A 12,135-nucleotide genomic window follows, 5' to 3' on the forward strand; every position below is an offset into this window, starting at 1 on the left:
AAAAAAAAAAAAAAAGGTGCCTTTATTCAAACCACCACAAGTGCAGTTATCAATAAACAGCCGAGTGCAAATGTCCCTTCTATTTCAATGCTTCTGATCTACCCCCCGCAATTCCGGGACAGAACATATTGTTTATCATGTGCACACTGAGAAAATTGAACGCCCAAATGTGCCTCCTACACAATATGGCCTTTCAATCGTTTATTAATGGCTGATAACAAGCTGACACTGCTCCACTCAACATCCCACCTGCTTGTTTCCACAGTGCAGCAAACGGCTTAATCTGTAAAACCTGTCATCATCATCATCTCATTATCATCATCATCATCATCATCTCCATCAGACTGTCAAAAAGAGGGGAAAAAGAGATAACAGAGGATGCAAACTATGAAGAAGCCAACAATCCAGTTGACAGAGTAAATGTAGATGATGACCATATCCATGTCAAAATGCCACCCGCGGCCGTCGTCGTCAAAATCCAACGCGCTCAGACGGAAGCCGCCGCCCGCACGGGGCAACTGACGTCGCGCCATGGGGCTGGAAGGCCTGAAACCTGGAAGGCGGAAAACAAAATGTATTGACTCGGTTTTTTTTGGATTACTTGGCCCACTTTTGCAGGGACTTGTGGTCAGGGTAGGCAAGTGAGGCTGTGTCGCCCCCTGCTGTCCCTTTCTCTGCATGCATTTGAAAAGGGGGCGAAAAACATGTATTCGCATATATTCCATCCATCCATCCATTTTCAATATTTTTACGAACAAGTTCAATTCGAAATTAGATGCAAATAGCAAAAGCAAATATTTTATGTAACCAGCTAGTGCCCATAGATTCATTTCAAACTCATCTTGTCAGTGTTTGGTTGTAACTGTACCCTGCAGTTGCCATCTCTTTCCCAAAGTCAGCCATGATAGACTTCAGCGTACCTCCAAATATTCTGAAGAGTTTTCTGCAGCTGGGCAGAGGCCATTTCGCACAAGTCGCTTTCTGGAAGTTTTGTTTCCGACATGCGTATTCCTTTGGGAAGAACGTCCTTACCATTTGATTCAACTCTGTGGAGAAAAAAAACACAAAAAAATCCAAATACTGTATAAGATGAATATGATTCATTCAGTATACAAGCAAAAGCATGACGCATGACGAGACTCTGTGTGCGTGACCTCGCCTCGGCTAATCAACACGAGAACAAAATGATCATCATCATCATCTAAGCACCAAAGAGCTCTCATCTGTGTGGTTGAGTTTTCCTTGTGACCGCATCCTCTGTTTTTATGGATGTGTTGGCCCATAGGGGAAAAATGTGCATCGTATCATGTCATTATTTATTTACAGTTTAGCGAGTGCTGACTGACCACAACATTAGTTACGTCGAATGAGCTCCAATACAAAGGGCCCACCGTGGCCTCACCCTTCTGGAAGAAGACATGCGTGATGATGGTTCTGCAGAGGGGGCAGGGAGTGCTGGTGGGACAGTTCTTGGCCAACGTCCTCAGGCAAGGTTCACAAAAGATGTGCTTGCACGGCTGACACATGTACGGGCTGAAGTAGACGTCCAGGCACACGGCGCACATGTATCCCTCCTTGCTCACGTCTTCTTCATCCTCATCGCTGCTGCTGGTAATGCTACCTGTGGAACCCTATCAAGCGGAGGAAAGAGCGAGAGCACTCGTTAGACTAAGTTGAGGACACATCTTGGTCCTCGTGGTCAAATTATTTTCAAGCTTAGGGGTGCCTACTTCATGAATGTCTTTTTTTAAATAAGTCCATTGAACCCCAATTCGAAAGCAGTGTATGATTTATTTCTTTATTTAGTTGGGGAATAACATTTTTGTCCCTGTGTGAACACTTCCAGTGGATTTTTTAATTTTTTTTATCCAAAATGAAAATTCTCATATTTTTTTTTCAAATAGTTTATTGTATGGTTACAATTTCATCTGTTTATAAAGGCATTTATAATCTATCTTCAAAGTTGAGGCTGGTGTCAATTGCATGCATTTTTTTGCAATTAGGTGGAGATAGATGCAGTTTTTTTCTTTTTAACCTGAGATTAAACACTCCACCGGTGAGGCTTTTAAACATTTATTATCACTATGAAATATCCTTGCTCCTCCTGGGAGTTTTAACACGGGCATCTTCTTTTAGTGTGTGGAGGTTATGTGTGATGTACTCTGAGTTTTGTCTCTATTATTTGACACCCACGTGCACAAGATAATATGTGTGACTGAAAAGTACCATGTCAGGTGAGATTTTCACAGAGTGAGACTGTCTCTCGCTAATGTTTTCTCACATCTGGGATTGCATTAAAGTGCGGGGCAAACAGAAGGAGCGTTAGGTGGAACACAAGAATTCTGCTTATGGCATATTGTTAACCTGCTTTGCATCTGTTTCTGCAGCACCACCCCCACTGTACCGCTTATATCCCCTTGGGTCAACCCTCCCAAGAGCTTGCACACACACATACACACACACGCACACAATTGACATCCACAACATCATCCGGGAGGCTGCGCCAGGCCACTTTGTGGCAACATCTGTCCCTCGAGTCCCCCGTCTTCACCTTGAAATAGTGCCACGTAAACACAAGTGACACATGTTGACTCCTCACATATGAGTGGAGCGAAGGGATGCTTCCAGAGTAATTACCACTTCAAATCCCCGGGGTGTATTTGTAAAAAAGAAGTATGACACAAGTATTGGTAGAGTTTGTCCATTCGAACATCCATTTTCTGTAATGCTTATTGTGTTCAGGGTCACAGGGAGCTTTTGACTACGTAAACCGACTGAATGCGAAAATGGAGGTGACAGGTCACATATCAAAATAGACAACATTTCACACTCATGTTCACACAGTCACTGAGAAGGAGCTGAACCAGTCCTGACTGCACCAAAGTCAGGTGGGTGACCCACTACAGCACAGGTGTCAAACTCAAGGCCCGGGGGCCAGATACGGCCCACCACATCATTTTATTTTAACACCCCAACACTGCCATTAAGTTTTGACAATGAAAATAGAGCTCCCTCTCCAACTTGCTGAAACTCTGCCAATTTAATAGAAACCATAAAAACAATATGAAGGTTGGTGGCGCCCGAGAGGGTGAAACTATGTGAAGTTGAAGCTGAAAAAAATAAAAGCACTGTCACAAAATAGATAGCAATTAAGAAGAAGTCTGTAGAATGACATTGGAGTCACAGGCGGAGCTAGGATTATTTCCTTGGAGGGACCGTGGGGGAGGCAAAGATGAAAAAAATCTAAACCAAAATAAATCTTCAGAAAAATGAAATCTGATAAAAATTGATTATAGTATGTTTACTTTGAGGGGTTGGTTGAAAATGTAGAAATAAATACGGCAGTAAAAAACAATATTTTAGTTTTTAATAAAAATATTTTTCTCATTTGTGTTTAGTTTTTTTTTTTTTAAAGCAAAAGTATCTACATCTTTTTGATGTTGGATTTTTCATGCCAAATTTAACAGCGGCAGTGTTGGCTCCACATTTCTTGACCTAGCTTTGTCATGCCGGAGCAGAAAATGTCTTTCCCCAAAGCATACAATCATCTAAATGTCTTGACAAAGTGCAGGCTTAACATTCAAGTTTAACTAAGACATCTTCCATCTTAGATTGATTAATGAATTGTTGCAAAACACCGTAGCGCGTGTAGATGTAAGATTCTATTCAGTGGAAGATGCAAAGCACAACTTGTTCCTTTGTCTGTTTTTGTGCTTGAAGAGCCCACTGCAGCCGAGCCTCATCATGCGGCTAATTCCCACACAAGCCCACTTCAGGCTGAGCTCACAATGCCTATTGAGATGCGATGTGAGCATGACGACGGCTGGCGACAACCACAATTTCTCTAATCATGACTATTCAGCCAAACATCATTTTGGAAATAAATAAAAGTCTGGTTGCAGATGACACATTGCATTCTTAAATGCCAACTGTCACTTAAGTGTAAAAAGAAGTTCACCACTAATTGAGGTGGCTCCAAACAAAGGGCCTGCTGTCGGGTGAATACAAATAAAAGATCTCGAACAGCGTGGATCACCTGCAGCTGACTTTGCCTCCATCGCTCCTTCCTCTTCTGCCTCCTCCTCGCACATTTGATTCTCTTCCTCTCCTTCTTGCTCATCCGCTCCGGCACCGTGATCCGAGATGGGCTCGTCACGTCCATCACACCTCCGCCCTCTTCCTCCTCGTCCAAGTGGGTCTCTCCCTCAGCGTTGGTCAAAGTCTGTGACAAGCCGCCAGGTGTCCTCACATCCACCCAGCATGGGTCTCTGGGAGGACGGCTGGGTGGCCTCACTGAGGTGGTCCCGGATGATGAAGCTCTCTGAGGGCGAGAGGGGACGGGTGAGCTGTTTCGAACGGAGGTGAGAGATGGGGGCGAACACCTCCCCGCTGCTTGTGGATGCTGAAGATCGGTTTTATTCACGATGGCGCTGCCGCTAGCCACCGCGTTCGACCCAACTGCAGATTCCACTTGATCCGAACCGGAGCTGGACAGACTCTCTGTGCTTCCTCCCTCTTCTGATCCATTGCCGACATTTTCAATACTGACACACTTCCTGAGTCTCCCTCTTTTCTCCCAACTTCTTGCGTGTCTTCTTTCATCTCCATCCCGTCTTATCTCGCTGTGGACTTTCCTTCCCGGAAGCGCCGGTCGCAGAAGTTGCTCCACACGGATGCTGCTCCCGTTCCCACCGCTGACCCCCACATGTGAGCTCATGGCTGCACCTTTAAGCCCCATCCACACTCTGCCTCTTCATCCTTACATTTCACTCGCTTCTTTTTCCTCTGGATAATTTTGAGCGCGCAGGGATGGTTCCAGTGTGCAGGTGGTGAACCCTGGAGCCGACCTTTGCTCGTGCAACTCTTAACAGACTGCGAGTGAGCCCACTGGGACGTTCTGTGGAACAAAAAGATCCACAGCCCTACCCAGTGCCCTCTTGTTACAATAGATCACAATAGGATGAGGCCTGCTCATGGCCCCTTTTTGTAGAGTGCAGAGCGGCCACGGCTTGTTCAACATTAGATGATAAAAAGAAGCAACAACACACAGTCGACATATTGTCAGCTATTTCCAACAGATACCTCTCTATACCCATCAATCAATCAAGATAAAACCAATAGAGAAAAAACATTTCGCAAGTTTACATAAACAATCATAATTCCAACCATCCATCGATATTTTTTATGGCATTTTTCACCAGCAGGTTTGCAGATTGCAGACTATCCATTTTCACTCAATTGGTCAATTCTTTCTACATCTGTCCATCCGTCCTTCTATCTGACGTCATTCAGTTTGTAGCGTGTACTTTTCATGACATATTTATCTGCTGGTGGAACTGTGCAAATTTTGTCATAGCAAGGGATGTGTTGTGGACTAATAGCTCTTTAAAGCTTGAGAACCAGAGCGCCACAACTGGATGCAATACTGGCTGTGTGCAGCAGATAGCAGCAGCTGCCGCCCATTCGCCCCTATAGACAAGTTGAGAAATTGCTCGTACTCTTTCACGAAATTCCCACTTAGAACTTTTTTTTAACACCAAAACATCGCGTCACATTCAAACTTTCCTCGTTACATGGGGCTGTTTATAACCAGGAATGGTTGTTTTCAATTTATACAGCCTCGTATCAGCGTTGATTGAAATAAATAGGCTATCCTTCGTGAGTGAAAGTTGAAGAGAGTGGAGAGCAGCTTTTCCAGCGGAGTGAGGTGCGAGGTTGAAGAGAAAAAGAGAAAAATGGGGGAGCAGGCGGTGGAGGAGCCCCTCTTTAAAGGGGGCGAGACCTCCTGGATCTGACGTGTGGAGGGGCTGATGCTATAAAATCATTCACGTGGTCACCAAGCTCAGATGACTCTCGGCACCAGTGAGCGCGCACGGCTGTCACCCCTCACGGGACACACGCACACTCTCACAAGCACACGCAAACAGATTCAAAGGCATACACGCGCACACACATGTAAACAATACGCGCGCGCACCCAAGCGTGCGTCATGCGTCCTGAGAGTAACTTGCCAGCTCGGCTGGAACGCGCCAGGACGCACGGGATGAGCACCGGTACCGTGACCAGCAGCGGCTGAGGGACAGCCAGCCTCGCCACCTTCCCGGGCTGGCTGCATGCCCTCCCCGCGCTTCGCCGGGAAAGTATGGATTACCTTCCCACCAGAGGCAACGACAGCAACGCCACCGTCGGGTACCCGCCCGGGGTGGAGGTGGTGGCGGACTGGCTGGGCTCCGACGACAGCCACAACAACAACACCGGCGGTTCTTACTCCTTTCCGTTCGTGCAACTGGGCTACCAGATCGTCACCTCCCTTCTGCTGGGTGCGCTCATCCTGTGCTCCATCTTCGGTAACGCGTGCGTGGTGGCCGCTATCGCCCTGGAAAGGTCCCTCCAAAACGTGGCCAACTACTTGATCGGATCCCTGGCTGTGACGGACCTCATGGTGTCGGTGCTGGTGCTGCCCATGGCGGCCCTGTACCAGGTGTTGAACAAGTGGACCCTGGGCCAGGGGATCTGTGACTTGTTCATCTCTCTAGACGTGTTGTGCTGCACCTCATCCATCCTGCACCTGTGCGCCATCGCTCTGGACCGCTACTGGGCCATCACGGACCCCATAGACTATGTCAACAAGCGCACCCCGAGGAGAGCCGCGCTCCTCATCAGCGTCACCTGGCTGGTGGGCTTCTCCGTATCCATCCCGCCCATGTTGGGCTGGAGGAGCGCCGAGGACCGAGCCGACCCGGACGCTTGCATCATCAGCCAGGACCCGGGCTACACCATCTACTCCACCTTTGGGGCGTTCTACATCCCTCTCATCCTCATGCTGGTCCTTTATGGGCGGATCTTCAAGGCGGCTCGCTTCCGGATCCGAAAGACAGTGAAGAAGACAGAGGTCAAAGGTGAGCGTTGCTTGACATTATCCCCCGCGGTGCTCCACAAGAAGAGCAACGGGGAGGCCGGCAGCGGTAGGCCGTGCATCAACGGCGCCGTGCAGTTTGGCGACGAGGCCGAATCCCTGGAGGTGATAGAGGTGAGCAGTTCCAAAAGCCACCTGGCCCTGCCCAACACCCCGCAGTCATCCTCGCACGAGAACCTCAGCGAGAGGAACTGCGGTGCCAAACGCAAATTGGCGCTGGCCCGAGAGCGCAAGACGGTGAAGACGCTGGGCATCATCATGGGCACGTTCATCTTCTGCTGGCTGCCGTTCTTCATCGTGGCCCTAGTGCTGCCCTTCTGCGGAGAGAGCTGCTACATGCCCGAATGGCTGGGCGCCGTCATCAATTGGCTGGGCTACTCCAACTCCCTGCTCAACCCAATCATCTACGCCTACTTCAACAAGGACTTCCAAAGTGCTTTCAAAAAGATTGTCAAGTGCAAATTCCACAGGCCGTGAACGCAACGCTCCATCAGATTGCACCCACTGCACTGTCCACAGGCGTCCAAATGCAAGAGCTGTATCAGAATCAGAGCCTTATCTCAGTTGTTGGTATTAACCATGTTTAATACTGTGTTTGTAGTAAGCATTGCATCACATTGTGTGCGTTAAAAAGAATACAGATTACCAGCCAGATGCTTAGCTTAGCTTCCACCTATAGCATCAAAGTTGACACCAAACTGTATTATTATTCTTTGACCCTCCAGAGCTTCCTCTGCAGGTTTAAAGTTGAACAAAAAGAACTGACACTGACTTGCATTCATTTAATAATTTGTTATTAGTTATTTATCATTACCTATTGATGTTATGTATTTATTATTCATCTTTATATTCTTATAGTATTTGTATTCATATGCAATTAATTCTGCCAGAGGTGTATTATTTAAACACCAATGCTAGTATTTATTTATTTATTTATAATTTTGAATTTAATTGTAATTTATTTTAGGGTTCAGTTTTTAACTTTAACTTACTTTACTTAACTCTACAATAATTTTATTTATTTTATGTAATAATTATTCTCTCTGCCTTTAAAAACCTTGAATTTATTTATTTTAATTACAATTTGTATGATTAATTTATTTGTTAAATATTCATATTTGATAGGTTTTAATAAAGGAAACCACAATTGTTCAACAGCATTTGTAAAGGCAAATGTTTTGGGGGATACAGCTCTTGAATTTGTGCAGGTGTACCTAACAAAGTGTGCCATGAGCACACATGGTCAACCACGTGTTGGGGACTTACGCAAAGGAAAAGAGGACATGTCTACTGACAGTATAAAGGGCAAAAAGAAAAAAAAATGAAACCATCCAAATGCACAGACTTGAATTCAGGTTCTGTCTCTGTGTGTCACAAGGCCTGTGATGAAACCAAGGACTCTTCATACGTGCGTTTATCTCGTGTTGTGCTCACTGAGTTTGTTGGCTGTCTGCAATGGCGCCCCAGTGTTGCCAAGTGCTCTCCATCCACGCATTTCTGTCATGCAAGTCGACATCACAAGCTTTGTAGCACTGAAACAATAAAACGCAATCCAAGTCATTCCTTATTAAGATAACTTGAGTCCATTTTTGTAGCGTGTTGGGGGAAACAAGGAGAGCAATGAGGCAGGCTGGTTATTAACTTATTTCTGCTCATAAATCTTCATATGCATCACATGGCATTTATCTTGTGTAGTGTAGCTTGAGGAGGGAGGGGCGCAAAGCAACTTATCATACTGATGATGAGGACGAAGATGAGGATGATGATGTTATCTGCAGCGTATCTAAGCCCAGTCTGCAAATAGACACAAACAGAACATAGGCTTTCCCGTATCTATTTGCAACAACAAGAAAGTGACAATAGACAGAATGAATGGCGGCAGAGAGTGTGTTGTAGTCCCCATAATAGACATAGAAGACACCACATTCGGTACACCACTGTACATTTGTAATGATAATAATAACAAACACATTAATACTGGAGCCTTTTAAAAAGCAAGTGGAATTTAATGGACTATAATTCTAATAGCATATCACCAAAGAAAGCTAATGATCATTAAACATTTTTAAAGTAAAATTTTAAGCGATTTACATCCTTTGAAAAATCATCTAAAATCAGAAAGTGTTGCAAATATCAACGTCATCATCATGTTGAGAGGTGTTTGTAATATTTTGGCTGCATTGTTCAGCAAAATATTAGAGGCAGTTCTCAGTATGTCTAACATGAATAACTGAGGAATTATTTTTTTTAAATGTGCAGCATATATTATAAAACTCTTCTTTTAAGCCTAAATCAGGCACAGACGTACCAAATGTAGTACAGCGTTTCATCTGTCCATCCATTTTCCATACCACTGACCCTCAGTAGGGGAGCAGGTGTGTTGTGGAACCTATATTCCAGATGACCTTCTTGCCAACTATTCACAGGAAACATATAGACACAGAAAACAATTTAACATGCATGTTTGGGGAATTTGGGAGTAAGCGGCAGTATAAGAGACCAACCAAACTCTACGCACAAATTTGAACCGCCAACATCAGAACTGCGAGGCGTATGTGTAAACCAATTTTCACCGTGCCACCAAGTATAGCACTACGATAATAATGATAAATGAGAATATGCAGGAAAGCCCCGCTGGCGTAACTCTGCTCTCTCACGCCCAACCCGGCCACAAATCCACTTAGAGCGGATGAGCAGAAACACGAGTTTCAGAAGGAAGCCCCTGTCGAGATGTACACAGGCCACAGGGGGCGGTCGGTTGATTACTCAGCTCATCGTCATGGCAACAAATCAAAGCCAAAGCATCAAGAGTCAGCGACAGATGGAGGGAGGGAGGGAGAACCAGGCGGGGACAGAGAGGAAAGCCAGACGGCATCACAATGTAGAGACGACACCTGTGGCATACAAACAATGATGAAAGGTGGCAGAGATGATGCAGAACATCACACTCAATAGTCAATATATTATGTACAATATACACTTAAAAAGACCAAAGTTCTTTGAAGGGACCCAAAATCCATTGAGGTTTCACTTGCTACAAGACCAGGACAAAGTGTTTATTGTGGCTGGAGAAGTGCACTGGATTATACAGATAGCCTTTAAATATCGTTACCTGATTAAATTATGGCTAAATAATTAGAAGCTTCCAAACTCTTTTGCTAGTTTAAGATTGTAGACAAATTATATATACCTATGTAATCATATGTAGTGTCCAATGGTTGGCGCTCATGGGCAAAAAGCTAACTAGATCAATACTATCAGAAGGACTGACCTAATTCAAAACCTATTTGTTCCATGAAATTGTATTAATTTATTCCCAGAAGTGTAGTCTCTTCATTACCAAGTATTTATCGGCTGCATTGACTCCAAAACTTGTCTGTGTACTTTCTTTGTCCAATCAGATTTCAGCTTCCATTCAGATAATTTGTTCAGGGCCTTCAGAATCAATCACTGAGACGATACTCGCAATGGGACATTTTTTAAGATTTCAAATCTGAATTTGTCCTCACAGGACTAAATCACTGGCCCATTTAATAAAACATATATTATTGAGGTTGTACATTAATGGTGTAGAATTTCACTGTATTGAGAGATTGGTCTACAGCTATCTGAAGGCTTTTGACACATCCAGATAAAACAAAAAGAAACTCGCATTTAATATCTGACACATTTAAAAAGTCTTCTTCATCTTCATCTACATTCACTGGCCGGTGGCAGTGACATCAGCACATCCAAAAGTGCTCATGGGGGAAATGTATTTGAAATTACTGACCCGCAACTGAAATGACGGCAGCCGAGGAGAGCGCTTGATCGTGCATGGACTTTCGGGTATATTTTCCATTTTCCGGACAAAAGAGAATACCATCCAGATCACTACCATGTGGCTCTCAGAGAGATGAGATGAGGGCTTATCATTATCATTATGATATTGTACGGATGAGCTACTGTAATCTTGTACTTGCAGGTTTTGTGATTTAGGACTGCAGTAATCCCACCCACTGTGGGATTATTGTTACAAAATAGGTAGGTGGTCGCATGGTGCTGACGCATGAAGCCCCTTGTTCACCCAAAGAGGTCCCACATGCAGAGATTACAGATTTCACTTGCTTTGTACTTCCCTTCAGCCGAAAAGAAAGTTTCAGGACAAGTTTACGAGTCATAAAAAATATATTGATAGTAATAATTAATGGTATTAGGACAACAAACAGAATGATTTTGACAATTCATTCTGAGATTCAAGTGGGCCAATTTGGGTTTCCATACGTTCACTCACACGGCAAAAAGCAGACTGTAAAATTCATCTTTTCTCATGTTGAGCGCATTAAATAGTCAGAGAGCGATGGTGCATGTACAGTACAAGCGTGCCCTCACTTGCATCGACCTGCACGAGCTATCTTTGTAACAGGATGACGGGTGGAGCCAAGTTATCACTGAAAAACAGCCTCAAGCAACGGAATGAAAGACTGACTTTGGACATTTTTTTCCCCCTACACGGCAGGTAAACGAGCGAGCTCCGTGGAGCTGCTGGTTGCCCAACTATGTCGGGGTTTCTACTTTCTGGATTTGAAATGATTCGACTAAACATATTATAGGTGGTAAATGTTTTTCCTCAAAGCGGTTCTTCCCAAACACGATTTAAAAAAAAAAAAAAAAAAGTCACTTGGGTCTTTCATCAGCTCGGGCAGCTTTCCCCTTTTCTGGTCCACGGATGAGAAACAGGCATTTTGGTGAGGAAATGTCGCTTGGCCTATTGCATCATCACCATTGCTCATCATCATGTACCTTACATTGCCAAGATTTAGATTGACTGCCTTAAAATGAAATCAGCTGTCATGCGCTGCCAGCTCTTGCGGTACACTTTGTGTCCCGTAAACAGGTTAATTTTATATGACAGTTTTTGGCTTCAGGGCCATGTATAAGATTATTATATTTTATGTTTCATTTCCTTCCCCTTTCCCCACCCAGCTAAAATCCACTAATCAATGCTTTTAGCGTTTATAAGCCAGCTGCCATTACTGCATGCATAACATCCTTGTTTTTATACATATGCGTGCGTATCCTCTGAGTCACCTTTGCCTTCAATTATGTCGGCAATAAGATGCTGAGGCTGGCACGGTAACGCAAAGTGACGTCACTGCAATTTCAATGAAAATCTCATTGTACCGCTCATCAAGTTCTTTTAGATGCAGAATTTTAGATTGAATACAGAGCAATGATTT

The 12,135-nt window shown here is 44.4% G+C and overlaps 2 protein-coding genes across 2 annotated transcripts; one reads left to right on the forward strand and one right to left on the reverse strand.

The window, feature by feature from the left end:
• Window positions 1–3: 3 nt before the first annotated feature.
• Window positions 4–5,762, reverse strand: si:dkey-250l23.4 (E3 ubiquitin-protein ligase RNF180). The gene is made up of 4 exons (XM_037259583.1): window positions 4,037–5,762; window positions 1,403–1,631; window positions 921–1,046; window positions 4–553 (listed from the first exon to the last, which is right to left on the reverse strand). The coding sequence occupies exons 1-4, from the start codon at window positions 4,736–4,738 to the stop codon at window positions 348–350; spliced, it is 1,263 nt and encodes a 420-aa protein (XP_037115478.1). The 5' UTR covers window positions 4,739–5,762; the 3' UTR covers window positions 4–347.
• A 97-nt stretch (window positions 5,763–5,859) lies between these two features.
• htr1aa (5-hydroxytryptamine (serotonin) receptor 1A a) lies at window positions 5,860–7,897 on the forward strand. Its single transcript, XM_037259584.1, has one exon. The coding sequence runs from the start codon at window positions 6,143–6,145 to the stop codon at window positions 7,391–7,393; it is 1,251 nt and encodes a 416-aa protein (XP_037115479.1). The 5' UTR covers window positions 5,860–6,142; the 3' UTR covers window positions 7,394–7,897.
• Window positions 7,898–12,135: the final 4,238 nt, after the last annotated feature.

The sequence above is a fragment of the Syngnathus acus genome, chromosome 9, assembly GCF_901709675.1.
Source record: "Syngnathus acus chromosome 9, fSynAcu1.2, whole genome shotgun sequence".
Classification (NCBI taxonomy): domain Eukaryota; kingdom Metazoa; phylum Chordata; class Actinopteri; order Syngnathiformes; family Syngnathidae; genus Syngnathus; species Syngnathus acus.

Excerpts from the sequence above, each read along its gene's own strand:
- si:dkey-250l23.4 (XM_037259583.1), bottom strand. The coding sequence starts at position 4,738 with ATGGGGCTTAAAGGTGCAGCCATGAGCTCACATGTGGGGGTCAGCGGT. Across the intron at positions 1,047-1,402 it reads GCATGTCTTCTTCCAGAAGG|AGTTGAATCAAATGGTAAGG; the intron begins GTGAGGCCACGG and ends TTTTCTCCACAG. Across the intron at positions 554-920 it reads ACTCTTCAGAATATTTGGAG|GTTTCAGGCCTTCCAGCCCC; the intron begins GTACGCTGAAGT and ends TCCGCCTTCCAG.
- htr1aa (XM_037259584.1), top strand. The coding sequence starts at position 6,143 with ATGGATTACCTTCCCACCAGAGGCAACGACAGCAACGCCACCGTCGGG.